The following is a 15,414-nucleotide window of genomic DNA, read 5'->3' on the forward strand; positions in this document are numbered from 1 at the left end:
TGCAGTGTGTACTCGCATCTATAATGACGTGAAAATTGTGCACATGGCCCGCGCAGCCGGTCACCGTCCTCGATGCACTCTGCCTATCCAATAATCCACCTGGCAAACCCGCCCGACGCGGCCTCCCACAAACCGATAGTGTCATGCCATGTTTGCAAAACGTACGCGCACCTGGTGAAAGCTGCACCTATAGAGCGTCTTCATTGACGTCACATTTTTTAACACACGTTAGTGTCGGCCATTTTGGTGTCCATGTGATACTTGCATGGATGTCGGTCTAAGCAAATTTTGACCTCCCTCACCTCTACTAAACTTCCTGCCAGCAGGGAACTATCAAAGTACTCCGACAATCTGCTATCTGATGCGAAACCTCGCTATTTAGCCAAGCTGGAACTGATTGGAAGGTTTGATCCACTGCAGTTGGAGAGACCATTGCTACAGAACACCACGTTTCCTCATGTCTACAGTTCAGACATCGTCTCCTATTTACTCCTTCAGACGAGCTTCATAACAGGCAAGCAGTTTGGAGTCCGCAAATGCAAATCTTTGGAATTTTACAACCAGTCTAGAATTGGCTGAGTGAAAGATGTCTGTGCGTATGTTGTGGGAGCTAGAAGTGTTGTGGATCCCTCAGTAGTAACTATGTGGTAGTTTATAGTAAAGATTTTTTGTTAGAGTATATATTTCACCTACAGTATATACCTGTCGGACAATCGTCAGCTCTAGCTGAGAGGATTGTGAAAGAGAATACAGTCATGTATGTTGCAATCTAATGTGAGAGTTCTATAATATCTTTGGTAGACAATCAACTGACATGAAATCCAAGTTTTCTTCTTAAATTAATGGTCAGTATTTGTTTGTGTGACAATGTCTGTGCTATATACTTGGAAATGTAAAGAAAGTGGACATGCTATGATAATGTAACACAATAGCATTGTGCTATAGTAGAGTGAGTCCTGTAAGTGTAGAATATTGTAAGACAGCGTGCAGTTTGAAATTTTACAGGTTCCTCATTCTCAAGAATGCAATAAACACCTCACTTCATGGTTGATTTGAGAAAATTAAGGCAGGAGGTGTTGTGCATTGCAGCTGCATGGCTGCATGGACTTGGAGAAGCTTGCACACATGTTGCTGTATTTAGTTTTTCTTTGAAGTTTAAACTAAAATTTGCACACAAGAGAGGCGCCATTCCAATTTATTCAGGACAAACCTTACAGACCAGTGAAAGAAATTAGATATGTCATCTGTCAAAAGTCAAAAGAAGAAGATTGACAATGCGATTGCTACAACAAACCTCTCTTGCGCGTCTGTAATTGCGCGTCTCTTTGATAATCAAATATTCTGCGTTGGTAGCAGTCTGGATCAGTTCATCAAACAGATCAGCTGGTCTGCCAGAACTAAAGGGCCTACAAAGGTTCATCCATTTACCAGCTTGGTTTCCTTTAGGTCTTCTCGCGAAATCGCTGCTATTTGGCCGTCTCTTCTAGTGCTGCTTGTTCCTCCTACAACGACAGGTATTCGAAAGAAAGACACGTCTTTATCGCGCCCCGATCTGCTGGAACATCCAACAACTCTAAACAATGCCGATAGTACTACAACAACGGGCAGAAAACGGCACCAGTTCGATCTCAGCATGCGCAGTTGGACACCAAAATGGCGACTTCCGGCATTGTGACGTCACGTGAAGACGCTCTATTCGCGGCCAGCAGCACGTCGGTAAAATACCATGCAGTACACACGGGTCTGGGAGGCCGAGGCTATCTCGCCATACTGAACTCATAGTCTACTTCTGCATCCCATACATTTCACACTAACCGTTTACAGTTAAGTAAAATCAGTAAAATAACTGTGTATATGCAAAGAATAACGACAATACAACCAGTACATGTATCTGTATTATCACCATTTTGAAATCTCTCCGTGTGGCTGTGTGTGTACACTAAAAGTCTGCTTCCGTATATGTCCAGTAGTGTATCCTAGGGAAGGAATGTGACCGACTCTGAACTGCTCTGGTGTCACTCTCGTTCACGACGCCGAGTTCTCGTCGTCGTAGTTTTTGAGCGCCAAGAGAATAGGATCCAAGTCCTTGTCACCGTGCAATGTCCGTGTCACTACAACCAGAAGACCAGTATTACTCATCTGGGAAATTACAACCAAAAAGCATAGAATTTCCTGCAACGAGTGTAATACATACTGTCCATACTAGGCAATCAGACTGCCATAGTAAGGCAACAAAATACGTATGTACAGTACCACTTGCACAACTTAGGAGTTCACAGGTCAGCTGCACTTGGCAGCTTCAGTGCTACACAGTGGCACCTATCCCTATACGTCTGCAGCAGTGCCAAGTGTTGTTTCCTATCTGTTCCGATTTACACATATACAGTACACGCCGGTTTGATTGAGTTGCAGCTGGATGAAGTCCGACCAGCTGGATGAAGTCCGACCGGCTGCACGATGAGCAGCTGAACAAATGGGAGTACAAAAGTAGAACAGGCACCTACTGAAACGTCAACAGGCAGATGGTGACTAAGTGGAAAGAGGGCCACAGAGTTCGGGCGAATAACTGGGTTGACTATTGCAGTGAGAACAACTCCATAAAGGTATGAAATTGATTAGGATGGGGATGGTCTGGACAACTCACAGTAGAAAAGAATTACTCATTGTACTCATTGACCATGAACTAATAGACAATGACAGTCCAACAGTCCAGTAAATCCAGAAATTTGTGAGACCCTAATATTGTGTGAATTTGCCCCAAACGAAACGCTGTCTGTCCATTATCTGTCTGTCTGCCTGCCTGCCTGTCCATTTGTCTGTCTGTCTGTCCGTTGTCCATTTGTCTGTCTGTCTGCCTGTCTATCTGTTTCTCCATTTGTCTGTCTGTCTGTCTGTCTGTCCATTTGTCTGTCTATTTGTCCATTTGTCTGTCTGTCCATTATCTGTCTGTCTGTAAATTTTTGTCTGTTTGTCCATTTGTCTGTCTTCACATCTGTCTGTGTGTTTGTCCATTTGTCTGTCTGTGTACATCACCCACAGAAATTTAAAAAACTTCAAAAAATGCTATGAAATTTGTGCGATATCAAGACAGCTCGAATATCTACTCAAGTATACTGTAACAGATTTATGTTGACCACCCAATAACCACCATAACAACAACTACAACAAGAAAGAAAGCCTCAATGCATAGACGTTTGTTGCCTCTTCAACTTCATTCTGGGATCAGATCTATAAACAACTAGAGAAAGATGGAATGTATACGTGTGGGCATGTCTATGCACAGTGTGAATTCAATTTGTGTGATGATCCTTTGGTTGCACGCTTCGCATGTCTTAAATCATCACATGAATTTCTGGTTGTACGGTATCCATCTACTGAATGTATTTCGTGTTCCTAATACTAAGCTAAACAGTGAGTTGGCAGTTATCCTCTGTGTTGTCTCTCTTAGTAGCTAAAATTTTCTAACAGACACAGACACAATAGAGGCAGACAGACAGACAGACAGACAGACAAGTAGACAGACAGACAGAATGACAGAGACAGACAGACAGGCAGAAACCCAAGGCAATGACCTACTCGACTTCCTCGATTTGCTATTCTTCCGTCGTTTAAATCGCCGAGGTCTCGGTTGCCCCGCAGTCTGAATCACCGTGCCAGCCAAAGCAGACAGCAAGTCACTACTATGGTCCTCTCCAGCATCCTCCGGCGGCGTCTTCCTCCGCTCTTCCTGCGCTGCAAACAACCTCCCCTTTCCAGGCTGTTGCAAGAGCGTTTCACCACCATTCACATGTACCACTTGGGCCACTTCTTCTGGAGACGGAATCTCCTAAAGCAACCACAACCAAGACGATAACCATAAATCTGCAAATAAAATAAACAAAATATATCCGACCGCCGTAATGCGTTTTCCTTTCCGCTCCTGCATTTTTCGCTTCATCTGCTGCCGAATGAGTTTTTCTCTCACCGTTCGATACTCGAGTGAAAAGTCGCTTACCAACTTGCATACGGCATCAATCTACAGAGAGGAGAATACAGACAGACAGCAATAGGTAGACAGACAGGGATAGATAGACAGACAGACAGAGAGACAGAGATACTAGACAGACAGACAGACAGACAGAAGTACAAATCAATTCAGACCTAATGGATTAAAACTGAATATCCCTATCTCTAAATTTGTCTATCTCTACTTGACCATGTGAGAGGCGAGATATTTTTCGTAAGATCACTTGGTTGTTACACGTCTGTAATAGAACAAAAGGCGTCTCCAGTTAGAGAGAAATTCTATTGCTGTTTTGGTATCTCCAAGAGCTTTTGCCATTCTTTGCCAGTTCTTGTACAAACAATTCTGCCGACTCGCCCCAGCGACCAAAATGCTCAAAGACTAGAGGGATGATTGTGGGTGTTGAGCCACTCAGCAAAACTTCCTGTTTGTATTTTTCCATTTCTCTCTCTTCTCTCTTCAGTGCTGACAGACAGACAGACAGACCAGACAAAAATGTTTAGGCTGATTGTCTCAGTGAACTCCACATACCACACAGGAGAGAGCAAAGACATCACTACTCAAACTTGGATGACAGACAAGACATTGTAACACTTGCTACATCTTCTGATATAAGCATTAACCTAGACATCGCTCTTACCCATCCCCTGAGCTCGTCATTTCAAAAATAGATGGTCTAGCTTCGAAGCAAAGAGACGAAAAGAAAAAATCAAGTATCAAGACAAAAGGCTGCCAATTGGCAACCAAATAATCTTCAAGCCTCTACTCATCGAACACTTTGGCAGATGGGGTGATGAAGAAGACCAATACCTCCATTCTCTCGGATCTCAATCCTTTACAAAAATGGTGAGTGCATCTCAGCACAATTTATGGATTACTGGTGAAAAGAGATTCAACGTTCAACTACAGCGATGCAATGCTAGAGTAATCCAATGCAAGATGTCATCTTTGGGTTGCAGAGTCCTTGTAAAAACAAGCTGCATTCATCTCCAATAATGAATGTTGTAGTAACTGGAACCCTCTTTGGGTTCTTTGGTAGTTGCAAAATGTAGTTTTAGTTCTAAGCTTGTTCAGTAGTTGATCTCTTTAGTCTCTAGGTGATTCTGTATAGTTTGACTCTTAGTTACATATTGTATGTTGCCAGATCCATGTTTCAAATATATGTATTGACAGACATGCAGACAGACAAACAGACAGACAGATAGACATACAGACACAGACAGACAGACAGACAGACAGACAGACATGCAGACAGACACAGACAGACAGAGAGATAGACAGACAGAGAGACATGCATACAGATGACAGACAGACAAAGTAGCTCGCATTAAACTAAAACCGAAGTCAGCAGCTCGTTTGCATTTAGGGTTAGAAATGTAACGTAGGGTTTGTGTTTCAATAAATGAAATTCACAGACAGACAGAGAGAGACAGAGAATAACTTGTCCACAGTTTTTTCAGTCTACGCTTGCAATGCCAGCATTCCACTTACTTTTGCCTTCGACGCTTGTTCTTTGCTCATTCCAGCGTACAGCAAAAATTTTCTAAACCTGAACGATACAAGACACGTTGGTCAGGATTCGACGCATACAGAAGTCTCAGCAGACCTGTTGTTGACTCGACGATAAATCACTTTCAAAACGTGTATCCTCTCTGCCACGTCAGCAAGAAAGTCGGCCATCCTGACATACAGTCAATGCAATATAAATGTCGACATGCAATTGATGACTATGAGCATGCGATGTGCACCTACTGGAGCTTGAGCTCTTGCGAGCTCTCATGCTTCGCTATTGCTCTCAGATGGCCCCAGCTTCCGTTCGCGTCGTCTTCCAGATGCTTGAGACGTGTCGCTAAATTATCTACATCCGTCTGTCATGATAAAATCAGAAGCGAGTTAGTCTCAACGGAAAGCATAAATGTGTGTGTGTGTGTGTGTGTGTGTGTGTGTGTGTGTGTGTGTGTGTGTGTGTGTGTGTGTGTGTCTGTCTGTCTGTCTGTCTCTGCCTGGTGTGTGTGTGTGTGTGTGTGTGTGTGTGTGTGTGTGTGTGTGTGTGTGTGCGCACGCACGCATGCGAGTGTATCAACTTCAAGCCACCTTTGCGCTGTGATGTACATGTGAAAGCTCCGAGTGCAAGTCAGTCCCCTCCTTAAATTGCTCCAAGACCATCGTCGCAACATGATGCAGTAGTGACTGCTTGTGTACAACGTCTTTGATATCCTGCAGTTGACTCAGAAATTCTAAGGTAAACCCATCGGCCTACACCACACAACACTGTGAGACAGCTAAAGAGTGATCTTGAATGACAACGTTGGATACCTTGGAGCCATTCAAGAAGTTCGCTATACACAACACTGCGGCTAGAATCCATTCTAACGTCTGCGATTGTCTCAGTTCTGCAATCGCCTCCTTCATATCCATCAATGCCTCCGCAATTTCCTAGACACAAACAATACGTTGGCTGGTTATCGAGAAATCCGATTACTGAATGTCTCTTACCAGTTCTACTGACACGAAGCCCAGATTGAAGTCCCACAGTTTGAGTCTGGACGCTAGATCGGGTATCGATGCAAGAGCAAGGAGGTACTGCTCGGCCTCACGGAGTGCTGCGCCGGGTCTCGCTTTCATTGCCGCCTCGATTTCTTGTTTTTCTTCTTGTGTTGGAAGTATTCTCAGAAGGGTCTGAAACGAAATGAAAAAGATAACAAAATGGACACTAAAACAAGAGACACTGAGTATACTGAGCAGGATGCAGTACAGTCACTAGACCACATGCACTGTTACACTTGCAGAGTCATTGATATGTAGTCATAGAATGTATAGACTACCAAGTCATTTACATCAAGCATAATATCATTGAGCATATATGCACATCAAATTTTAGTTTTATTTGGTCTGGACCGGTGAATCCAAGCACAAAAAATTATGATTGGTCTGGCCTTGGTGTACTACGTAGCACACACTCCTGATTTAACGTACCTCGATACCCTCCTTGTTGAGCAAGGTGCTGTTCATGCTAACAATAGCCGCCTTGATGTGTCTATGCTGCGGTAACTTTTTCACCGCAATTTCTATGTCCTGCGCTCGTTTATGTTCGAGCACTTGAATCGGTTCTTTCTTCTTACCGTCCACTTCATCGACTTGCTACACACAAACGACAATATCACCGACCGACGATATACTGCAAGCATACGATATAAACAAACCGTTCGTCTCGTCTGCCGATCGATGACCTTCTCTTCAAACAGCTTCACAATTTTTTCTTCATCCAGTTTTATGTGCACGTTGTCTTTCAGTTTTGCCCACAGAGTGCGTTGTCCTCCACCCGGTACCGTCAATCCCGCGGTGGCCGGCGAATTCGCGGTGAGTCCGTTTGGTAAGTGTACTTTATGAAAGAAGACTTTCTTTAGTTTACGCTTCTGAGTTCCAGGTGATCCCTTGCCCGGTGGTGGTGGTGGTGGAGGTGCCATACCGGGTGGTGGTGGTGGTGGACCCGGAGGTCCCGAAGGAAATCCGGGTGGTGGAGGTGGAGCGACTGGTGGAGGGGGTGGTGCACCAGGAAATGGTGGTGGGGCACCGGGACATGTGGGTGGGGCACCAAACATCGGTGGAGGAGGAGGTGGAACGATGTCACCTCGTACGATTACTCCCGGCTGCCTCGGCGGAGCAAGAACGTCCTCATCGTCTGAAGCACGCAAATCCATAAATGACAGATTCTCGATGGATAACTGTCGATTGCCTTGGACTCGTTGATGCTCGGAGAACTCGTCTGGATCTTCGCCAGGTTTCGCACTGTCGGGCCCACGATTTTTCATCATGTCAAACAATGCGTTCCATTTGTAGAGTCTATCCTGTGACTGTTTCCGTTTCAATTCGACTTTCGTTTTAAGTGATCCCCATTTCTCTCTTGCCGATGTGCTGTTTCCAGTGGAGTGGACTGTCTGATTTGAACTACCATCTACGATAGGCAACTCTTCTCTTTCAGTCCGAACTGACTTCTCGTTTCCATTCGGTGTAGAGTTGGAGTTACATTGGGTTGATGATTCCATGAGCTCCTCTACTATATCACTCCTGTCCAATAACTTATCGCTTACTCCATTTGAGGTAGTCACATCTGTCTTTTCGTTCGATGATTCATATTTGACGATTTCGACAGGAGACATTACTATAACACAGAAGTCATTACTCATACGTTAGAATGCATTTCACATGTTCTCAGAATATTATGTAGTTAATTCTTTGCCGGCACTGTGTTCTTTACCTACATCATGCCTGTCCGTGTCTATCAGTGTGTGCATGTGCGTGAATGTGACTGTTGTGTGCTCATTGAGCACTGCATGCAGTGTGTGTGTGTGTGTGTGTGTGTGTGTGTGTGTGTGTGCACGTGTGCGAGCACGTGCGTGTGCATGTGTCTGTGTGTGTATGCATGTGTGCGTGTTAAATAATATCTCCATCTTCCCCTCTTCAGGTCTCTGTTGACAACTTTACCTCTGATACCTTTGAAAACTGATGTTAATTAAGTAAAGCTGAGTAAGAAGAACACTTGGTCAAAAGGAGACAACAAGTAGTTTGCTCACACATAAACTAGTGTAGATAGGCGAAAGCTCTTACTTATATATTGCTAACTGGAAGTTAATCTAGACCACAATCTGGCAGTGAATGCTTGTATTACTTTGAACTATTAGCACATAAGTCTTCATCCTCCAGCTACGATGACGCCTTTCATTTAGTCTGGAAGTGAATCTTCATTTAGTGCACTTGTATTTCTTTTAACTTCTAGCACCTATTTAAATCGTCATCGTCCAGTTATCCAGTTACGATGACGTCTATCATCTAACTAAACCCACAATCTGGAAGCAAATCTTACATGTAGTGTACTTGTAGTAAACTTTGAGCACTTAAATCTTACTGTATCATAGACCTCGATCACGGTACCAGAAGTAGACATTACGCCCCCCCCCCCCCATCACAATTCTTTACACGTAAATAAACGCAGATAATCGTATGTCTGGCGTGTTACTTGTTTCCCACACGTTCAGAAAATAATTTGGACTCTTCTAAAGCCAGCCAAATAACAAATCGACAAGGTTATGAGGCCAAGTGTCTGAGACCTGAGGTTGGGCAAGAGTACTACAGAAAGACCGTTGATTTCCATTCGTAGGAGAACAGCAAACACCGTTTCATAGTCCACAACAAGATAGCTGTGCAGCGCTTTCATTCTACGTGATGCCTGCTTGCCTGGACACCTAGGCTTTTTGTTGGCAGTCTAATTCGCATTGGTACGGCTTTCTGTTTGCTTACAGTTTGTTCTACTGCTGCTGTAATAGAAGTTGAACTGCTAATGAGCAATCTGGTTTAGTTTAGGTCTCTAGGAAAGTTGACAGATGCACAACTCAAAAGGTTTCTTTGCACATGCCACATCTACTCATTACTAAGCATAGAGCATTCATCCATCATCAATCATTATAACAAACACTATTATATCATGGGCTGAAATCAAGCTCTAGCTAGTGAAAGCGGGCATAGAACAAAAATAGAAATAAAGTACATGATCCCTACACATCCACCCACACATACCAGACAATCCTTGTCACCAGCATTTCATTCACCCACACCAGATTAATTGGTATGTGTGACTGTAGTCACCAGGATGCTACCACAACAACTAATTTCCTGTTACCTCCCTTTCCTAAAATAACTAAATTAACTGTTAGGGGTCAAGTGACAAATGACACCCTGCCCTCCTATTTTTCAGTATTCCTCACACAAGCTGTCACCCTATGCCTACCACAGTCCATCCTGTAGTTTGCCAATCATTCATGTAAACAACAGGTATGTTCCTATTACCTCATCCTGCTGGCATCCAAACAAGATAAAGACCCTATTGTTTGCTACACCATCACACACATTCCTATTGGAACCCATAATCCTCACACAAACAATACAAACATCACAGAAATAACCAATTTCTATACACTATAGAGCTGTTGTGTCTGATGTGGTGTGTGTGTGTGTGTGTGTGTGTGTGTGTGTGTGTGTGTGTGTGTGTGTGTGTGTGTGTGTGTGTGTGTGTGTGTGTGTGTGTGTGTGTGTTAGGTCCATAGGACCAGAAATTCACAGTTCACGCCCAAACATTGGCAAATACTCGATGCTTGAGGGTACAGGGTTACTGTACAGTGCAGGATATAAGGACTTGCAGTTGGCCAGACATCCAGGAAATGTTATCAGACATCCTAATTTGGCTTGCATCAGGAGCATATTATTAATGATCTCTTATTGTATCAGTAAATCTACATATGTATGAATATACCATACAAAATTACATAAAAGTGATGGTAAACATACTGCTGTGATTAGATCTAAGCAAACTATAACAGGAAGCACACCAAGACATATAGCCAATAGACACATCAAAATGGCAGCCCTCCCTGACCGAACAGATGCACCAACTGTTTGATAGTATAGTCAGACATGACCTGATTTGGTCAGACAAAATGTCCGATGACTGACCGTTATATCCTGCACTAGGGTGATATCAGTTGTAGCAATATAATCTGCATTTTTGGATCCTTCTTCAAGTTGATAAGATTGATATCAACCGATTTAATACAAAGAAGTTTTAATGCCATTATTCGTGTCTTACGGTTACTACAGCAGATAGCACACTTACTTACCATCGGTTACTATGGCAATGGCAATTCCAGCCTCCTTCTCGACATCTCTCGAAACGGCTCTAGAACATACCGCATACAGAGTAAAAACATTAAACATTTCACTCGTCCTACTGCTTTCGTCGTTCTGCAGCGACTTTCTTCTTCTGCTTCACTGTTTTCTTGACAGTCATTGTCATCGTCTTCTTCTTTTTAAGAATATGAGAATGACCTTCTGGTTTACTTTCTGTTCCATCATTCTTCACCTCACTCTGAGCAACAACAACAGTATCTTGTGGTGTAGATGGCGGCGTTTCTGTCTCAGTAGTGTTCGCAGTCTTCGTAGGTGACATCTGTTCACTTAGGTCGGACGTATTCAGTGAAATCGGTGATGAGTCTGGTATACTTTTCTTCACAACTTCGGGCGTTACAGCAGGAGAAATCGCAGGAGAAACTGTGGAACTATTAAGACTTGGCGATCTCAAATATTTTGAGCCTGCGTGCAGTCTCTTTGATCTACAAACATCGTCATCCAAACATCGCCATCCATATCAACTACAAGACATGCTACAAACACAAGGCATACATACATACCCTGGCGTGCCGGGGACGATCTCATAATCATATTCCTCTTGAATTGCTTTCTGTAAACACAAAAATAACAACACATTTACACGAATACTACACAACTAAATACGTAAGAACCAATTGAGCATATGAGCATAAGAACACGAGAGCATACATCCACATATGTCATCGACACACCAAGTTTGGTATCGTCCACGATCATCAGAGCTATTACAAGGGCGTGCAGCTGCAATGTGGCACTCACAGTAAGTTACAAGTATTCAGTTCTGCATAAATTCTAAATGCTTGCTATAATAGTAAACGACTACATACTGTATGTACATGAATAAAACTGGATGCGAGCTCTGTGGGTTGTTTCCCATGATTGACATCCTCACTTTGTAAGTCAACTCATTCAAAAGAACTACATGCAGAACTATTGTATGTCAATACCAACTTGCCTCGTATAATGCGATTTGTTCTATGATTGCGCGGTCTCTCTTATTCCGGACTTTCTATGTAACAAACAACAAACGACATTGAAGTTACAACACAAACAGATGGGATAAACAAACTATATTACATCCATGACTTGCTGCTCCATGCCCTGCTGCTCGATAGCATCAACAACCTGATAGAAACTTCTCGTATCATTCATTCCGTCCAGCACCTAGACACAGACACCATTCATACAATCATATGTAGTGATGGTATGTCCACTGCTTTCGGTGATGACTCTGTAATAAACCATTCTGATCACAAGGAACGAACCTTATTGATCAACGTCAAACAGGACAGCACCATTTCATTGTCGGACGACGACACACTCTCCTTCAGTACATTCATCAGACCCGCCCAAGCGCCTGAATATAGTAAGTAAGTAAGTAGCACAACAATGTGATTGGATTACATATAGGGTCTGATGTTACCGGATGAGCCATCCTCCACTTGTACTGCCTCAGCAAACAAAACAGCGTTCGTACTAGTATCTGTCAACTTACAGTTTTCCTTCTCCTTCCCAGAGTCCGGACTGAACGTCACAAATATCAGTAATATCTCCAGAGCAGTTTTACCAACCAGTCGGAACTGTGAGAAAACAACAAGATCAGACAAAAAAGTATGCTTCTGTTGTAAATTAATAATACGGCTATATAAAGAAAGTAGACTACTTTTAGATTCAGATGACTGTTTTTGGGATTCGCCTGTTATGTCTGTTTCTGCCTTCTTATAATGAGCAAGGCATATATATATATATATATATATAACACCTCACGAAGACTACAGTCGAGTTGCCAGACACTCGAACAATCTTGCCATCTCTCAAAACGCGTGCTCCTCGAACACGGATATGCCCAGGCCAACAGAAAACATATTTAAATATATAAAAAAACTCAGCGACCCTCCAAACACAAGCGGCCGGGTTACCCCAATGAGACAATTTTTCAGTGTGGCCTAATTAATTAATTTTATTTATTTACTGTATTTGGTAAATAAAAGCAAAATGGAACTAATCAGTCAAATGAAGAGGCAGCAGAACATGTAGAAAGAGTCAAACACAAAGACAAATGGACAGATCAGACAGACAGATAGACAGACAGACAGACAGACAGACAGACAGACAGAGTATTTTATTGTTACAGATCCTCTACTTGTACACATCCTAAACTTCTATGACGAACCAGTCCTTCACAGCGAAATACTCTAAAACATTAGTGGACTTGGATAATGTCAAAATCAAATACTAAACCATCTAGAGCAAACGTTGGTACAAGAAAATGAGTTGATGAAGAATAGGCGACAAATGGCAATCCAACTGTGAGACGAAGGCGGACGCCGAGCTCAGAGAGCAGAAAAAGGTGCGTACACAACCCTGACTGATAGCAGACGTCAACTGAAGGCACAAGAAGATGATGAGACAAAGAAATGACGACAGGAGACCATCCAGCTGCGAGACGAAGGCGGACACTAAGCTCAGAAAGCGGGAAAAGATGCTTGCACAACCTTGACCGATAGCAGACAGTGACGTAATCCACAAGAAGGAAAGTGAAGACAGAGTGCCGACAAAGAAGATGACATTGAAGACACGTGGACACGAATGACAAAAAAGGGCCCCGACGGGCAACAATGTTCCTTGGAACGGTAGCAGCCGAAGCCGCACACGTCGACTTGAAATTCCTGCTCTCTTGGCCCTCTGACGACCATCTTCCCGCACAATACAAAGTAGAAGACAACACTACCAACATCCGGGGACAGACAGACAGACAGACAGACAGACATATAACAGACTTTCGTATCTATAGCTTGTAATAGTTCATATGTATGAAATATAAAGATTTGACAGACAAACAGACAGACAGACAGACAAACAGGCAGACAGACAGACACTTCATTCTCATATAGACTTTACTACATAGGCTACGAATTTGTAAAAGCAAACCAGTCCTTGCAAAGAACAAAGTCATAGATTAACTAATGGACTTGGCCTTGAATGTCAAAATCAAATAATAGACCATCTAAAGCACATCGATACAAGAAAATGAGTTGACGAAGAAAAGGCAACAAAAAATGACAATCCAACTGTGAGACAAAGGCAGACCTGGAGCTCAGAGAGCAGAGAAAGGTACACAACCCTGACTGACAGCAGACGCCGCCAACTGAAGCCACAAGAAAATGATGGAACAAAGAAATGACAGCAGGAGACCATCCAGCTGCGAGACGAAGGTGGACGCTAAGCTCAGAAAGCGAGAAAAATGCATGCACAACGTTGACCAACAGCAGACAGCGACATACGCCACAAGAAGGAAAGTGAAGACAGAGCGCCGACAGAGGAGATGACATTGAAGACACATGGACACGAATGACAAAGAAAGGGGGAGCACAGCAGCCGAAGCCGCACACATCCACTTGAAATTGATGCTCCCTTGGCCTCTGACAAACTTTTTCCTGCATAATACGAAGTAGAAGACAACGCTACAAACATCCAGGCAGACAGACAGACAGACAGACAGACAGACAGACAGACAACAGACAGACAGACAGACAAAAATATAATTATATACATATAACACATAATTTTAATGATAAACCATCCCAAGGACGAATAATTTACACACAAGCAACGCAATCTAAAATAGACAAATCTAATACCCAAATAGACAAATACCCCTACTGCTCCTAATGTTCTCGAGTAATAATCTTTCCAAAAATTTTGACTTCAAAAAATAATAGAATAACAGAAAAATACTATTTTGGTATCAAAAATTGTCGATTGTCCGAGCATTTGTATTGCACGTGTGCATGAAACATCATCAAAAAATGGCCGCTAGACGAACGTGTGCAGCTCAAGATGCCAACTAAAAATGTTTAGAGAATTGAATCAGTTTTCAAGAATAAGTAATAAATAAACAAATAATTAAATCAAGAAATTATTATTGCACATCAAGACCTCAAAAAATTAAGATTTATAAAAAATTTCTAAAATAAAATTGGACTCTTGAAAAACATTAGAAGCAGTAGGGTGCTTTACACATACAAGTATCAATTATTCTAGCATTACGTGCCAAAGTCTAATATTTAGATAAAGAAAAAACTGTAAAGTATGTTGTTTAGAGCACATCACCTTGGATGTAACCAGTGAGTACACCCACTGTATAGTCTCCGGAGAGTTCATCACGCCATACATTCCATCCAGATACAGAAGTAGCTCTCCCAGTGCTAAACCGGAAACGCGTTGGTAAGCATCCCACCATACCCAACAGCAAGTGTATGACATCTGCGCATTACCTCTCAGCATGTACTGCTGGTGATTCTGGTCCGATGCGCGGCCGACTGTAATCAAACAACTCAGACCGTCCGCATTCACAAACTCCTGTACGAGGTCTTGATCTTCCTATAGAAACACTAGTAAATCACTACTCGCCCCACCTACTCGACGCCGCGTTTCCTTGCCTTGAAAATCCGTCTCAGTGCGAATAACGCCTTCCGTAGGTCTTTGCCTTTAGCACGAAGTAGGGTCTCTGGTTGAGAGAAGGACAATGTGTTAGGGCAGTTTAGTGATGAAGCGTTTGGGGAGTGTGAGATGATTGTTTCCTCCGTTGAATAAAAACTCACCGATAATTGTGTGAACTCGAACACTCGGTTTTGTCCGGACTATGATGACCGTCCGTCGACTAGGAGGAAAACGACAACGTTAGACGA

General features: G+C 42.9%; 1 protein-coding gene across 1 annotated transcript in view; it reads right to left on the bottom strand.

Annotated features, from left to right (window-relative positions):
• Nucleotides 1-1,782: 1,782 nt before the first annotated feature.
• Nucleotides 1,783-15,414, bottom strand: part of LOC134177907 (FH1/FH2 domain-containing protein 3-like) — a 14,496-nt gene continuing 864 nt past the window's right edge. The window contains exons 3-24 of the mRNA XM_062644683.1: nucleotides 15,328-15,386; nucleotides 15,166-15,233; nucleotides 15,001-15,106; nucleotides 14,837-14,931; nucleotides 12,147-12,303; nucleotides 11,989-12,080; nucleotides 11,801-11,887; nucleotides 11,679-11,732; nucleotides 11,245-11,294; nucleotides 10,786-11,166; nucleotides 10,675-10,733; nucleotides 7,207-8,165; nucleotides 6,980-7,144; nucleotides 6,500-6,682; nucleotides 6,320-6,439; nucleotides 6,098-6,259; nucleotides 5,756-5,871; nucleotides 5,610-5,684; nucleotides 5,495-5,552; nucleotides 3,893-4,015; nucleotides 3,577-3,826; nucleotides 1,783-2,111 (exon numbers count right to left, since the gene is read on the bottom strand). Coding sequence (XP_062500667.1) covers nucleotides 2,026-2,111; nucleotides 3,577-3,826; nucleotides 3,893-4,015; nucleotides 5,495-5,552; nucleotides 5,610-5,684; nucleotides 5,756-5,871; nucleotides 6,098-6,259; nucleotides 6,320-6,439; nucleotides 6,500-6,682; nucleotides 6,980-7,144; nucleotides 7,207-8,165; nucleotides 10,675-10,733; nucleotides 10,786-11,166; nucleotides 11,245-11,294; nucleotides 11,679-11,732; nucleotides 11,801-11,887; nucleotides 11,989-12,080; nucleotides 12,147-12,303; nucleotides 14,837-14,931; nucleotides 15,001-15,106; nucleotides 15,166-15,233; nucleotides 15,328-15,386 — 3,505 coding nt within the window. The 3' untranslated portion in view covers nucleotides 1,783-2,025. The remainder of the gene's footprint in view (nucleotides 2,112-3,576; nucleotides 3,827-3,892; nucleotides 4,016-5,494; nucleotides 5,553-5,609; nucleotides 5,685-5,755; nucleotides 5,872-6,097; nucleotides 6,260-6,319; nucleotides 6,440-6,499; nucleotides 6,683-6,979; nucleotides 7,145-7,206; nucleotides 8,166-10,674; nucleotides 10,734-10,785; nucleotides 11,167-11,244; nucleotides 11,295-11,678; nucleotides 11,733-11,800; nucleotides 11,888-11,988; nucleotides 12,081-12,146; nucleotides 12,304-14,836; nucleotides 14,932-15,000; nucleotides 15,107-15,165; nucleotides 15,234-15,327; nucleotides 15,387-15,414) is intronic.

The sequence above is a fragment of the Corticium candelabrum genome, chromosome 4, assembly GCF_963422355.1.
Source record: "Corticium candelabrum chromosome 4, ooCorCand1.1, whole genome shotgun sequence".
Lineage (NCBI taxonomy): Eukaryota > Metazoa > Porifera > Homoscleromorpha > Homosclerophorida > Plakinidae > Corticium > Corticium candelabrum.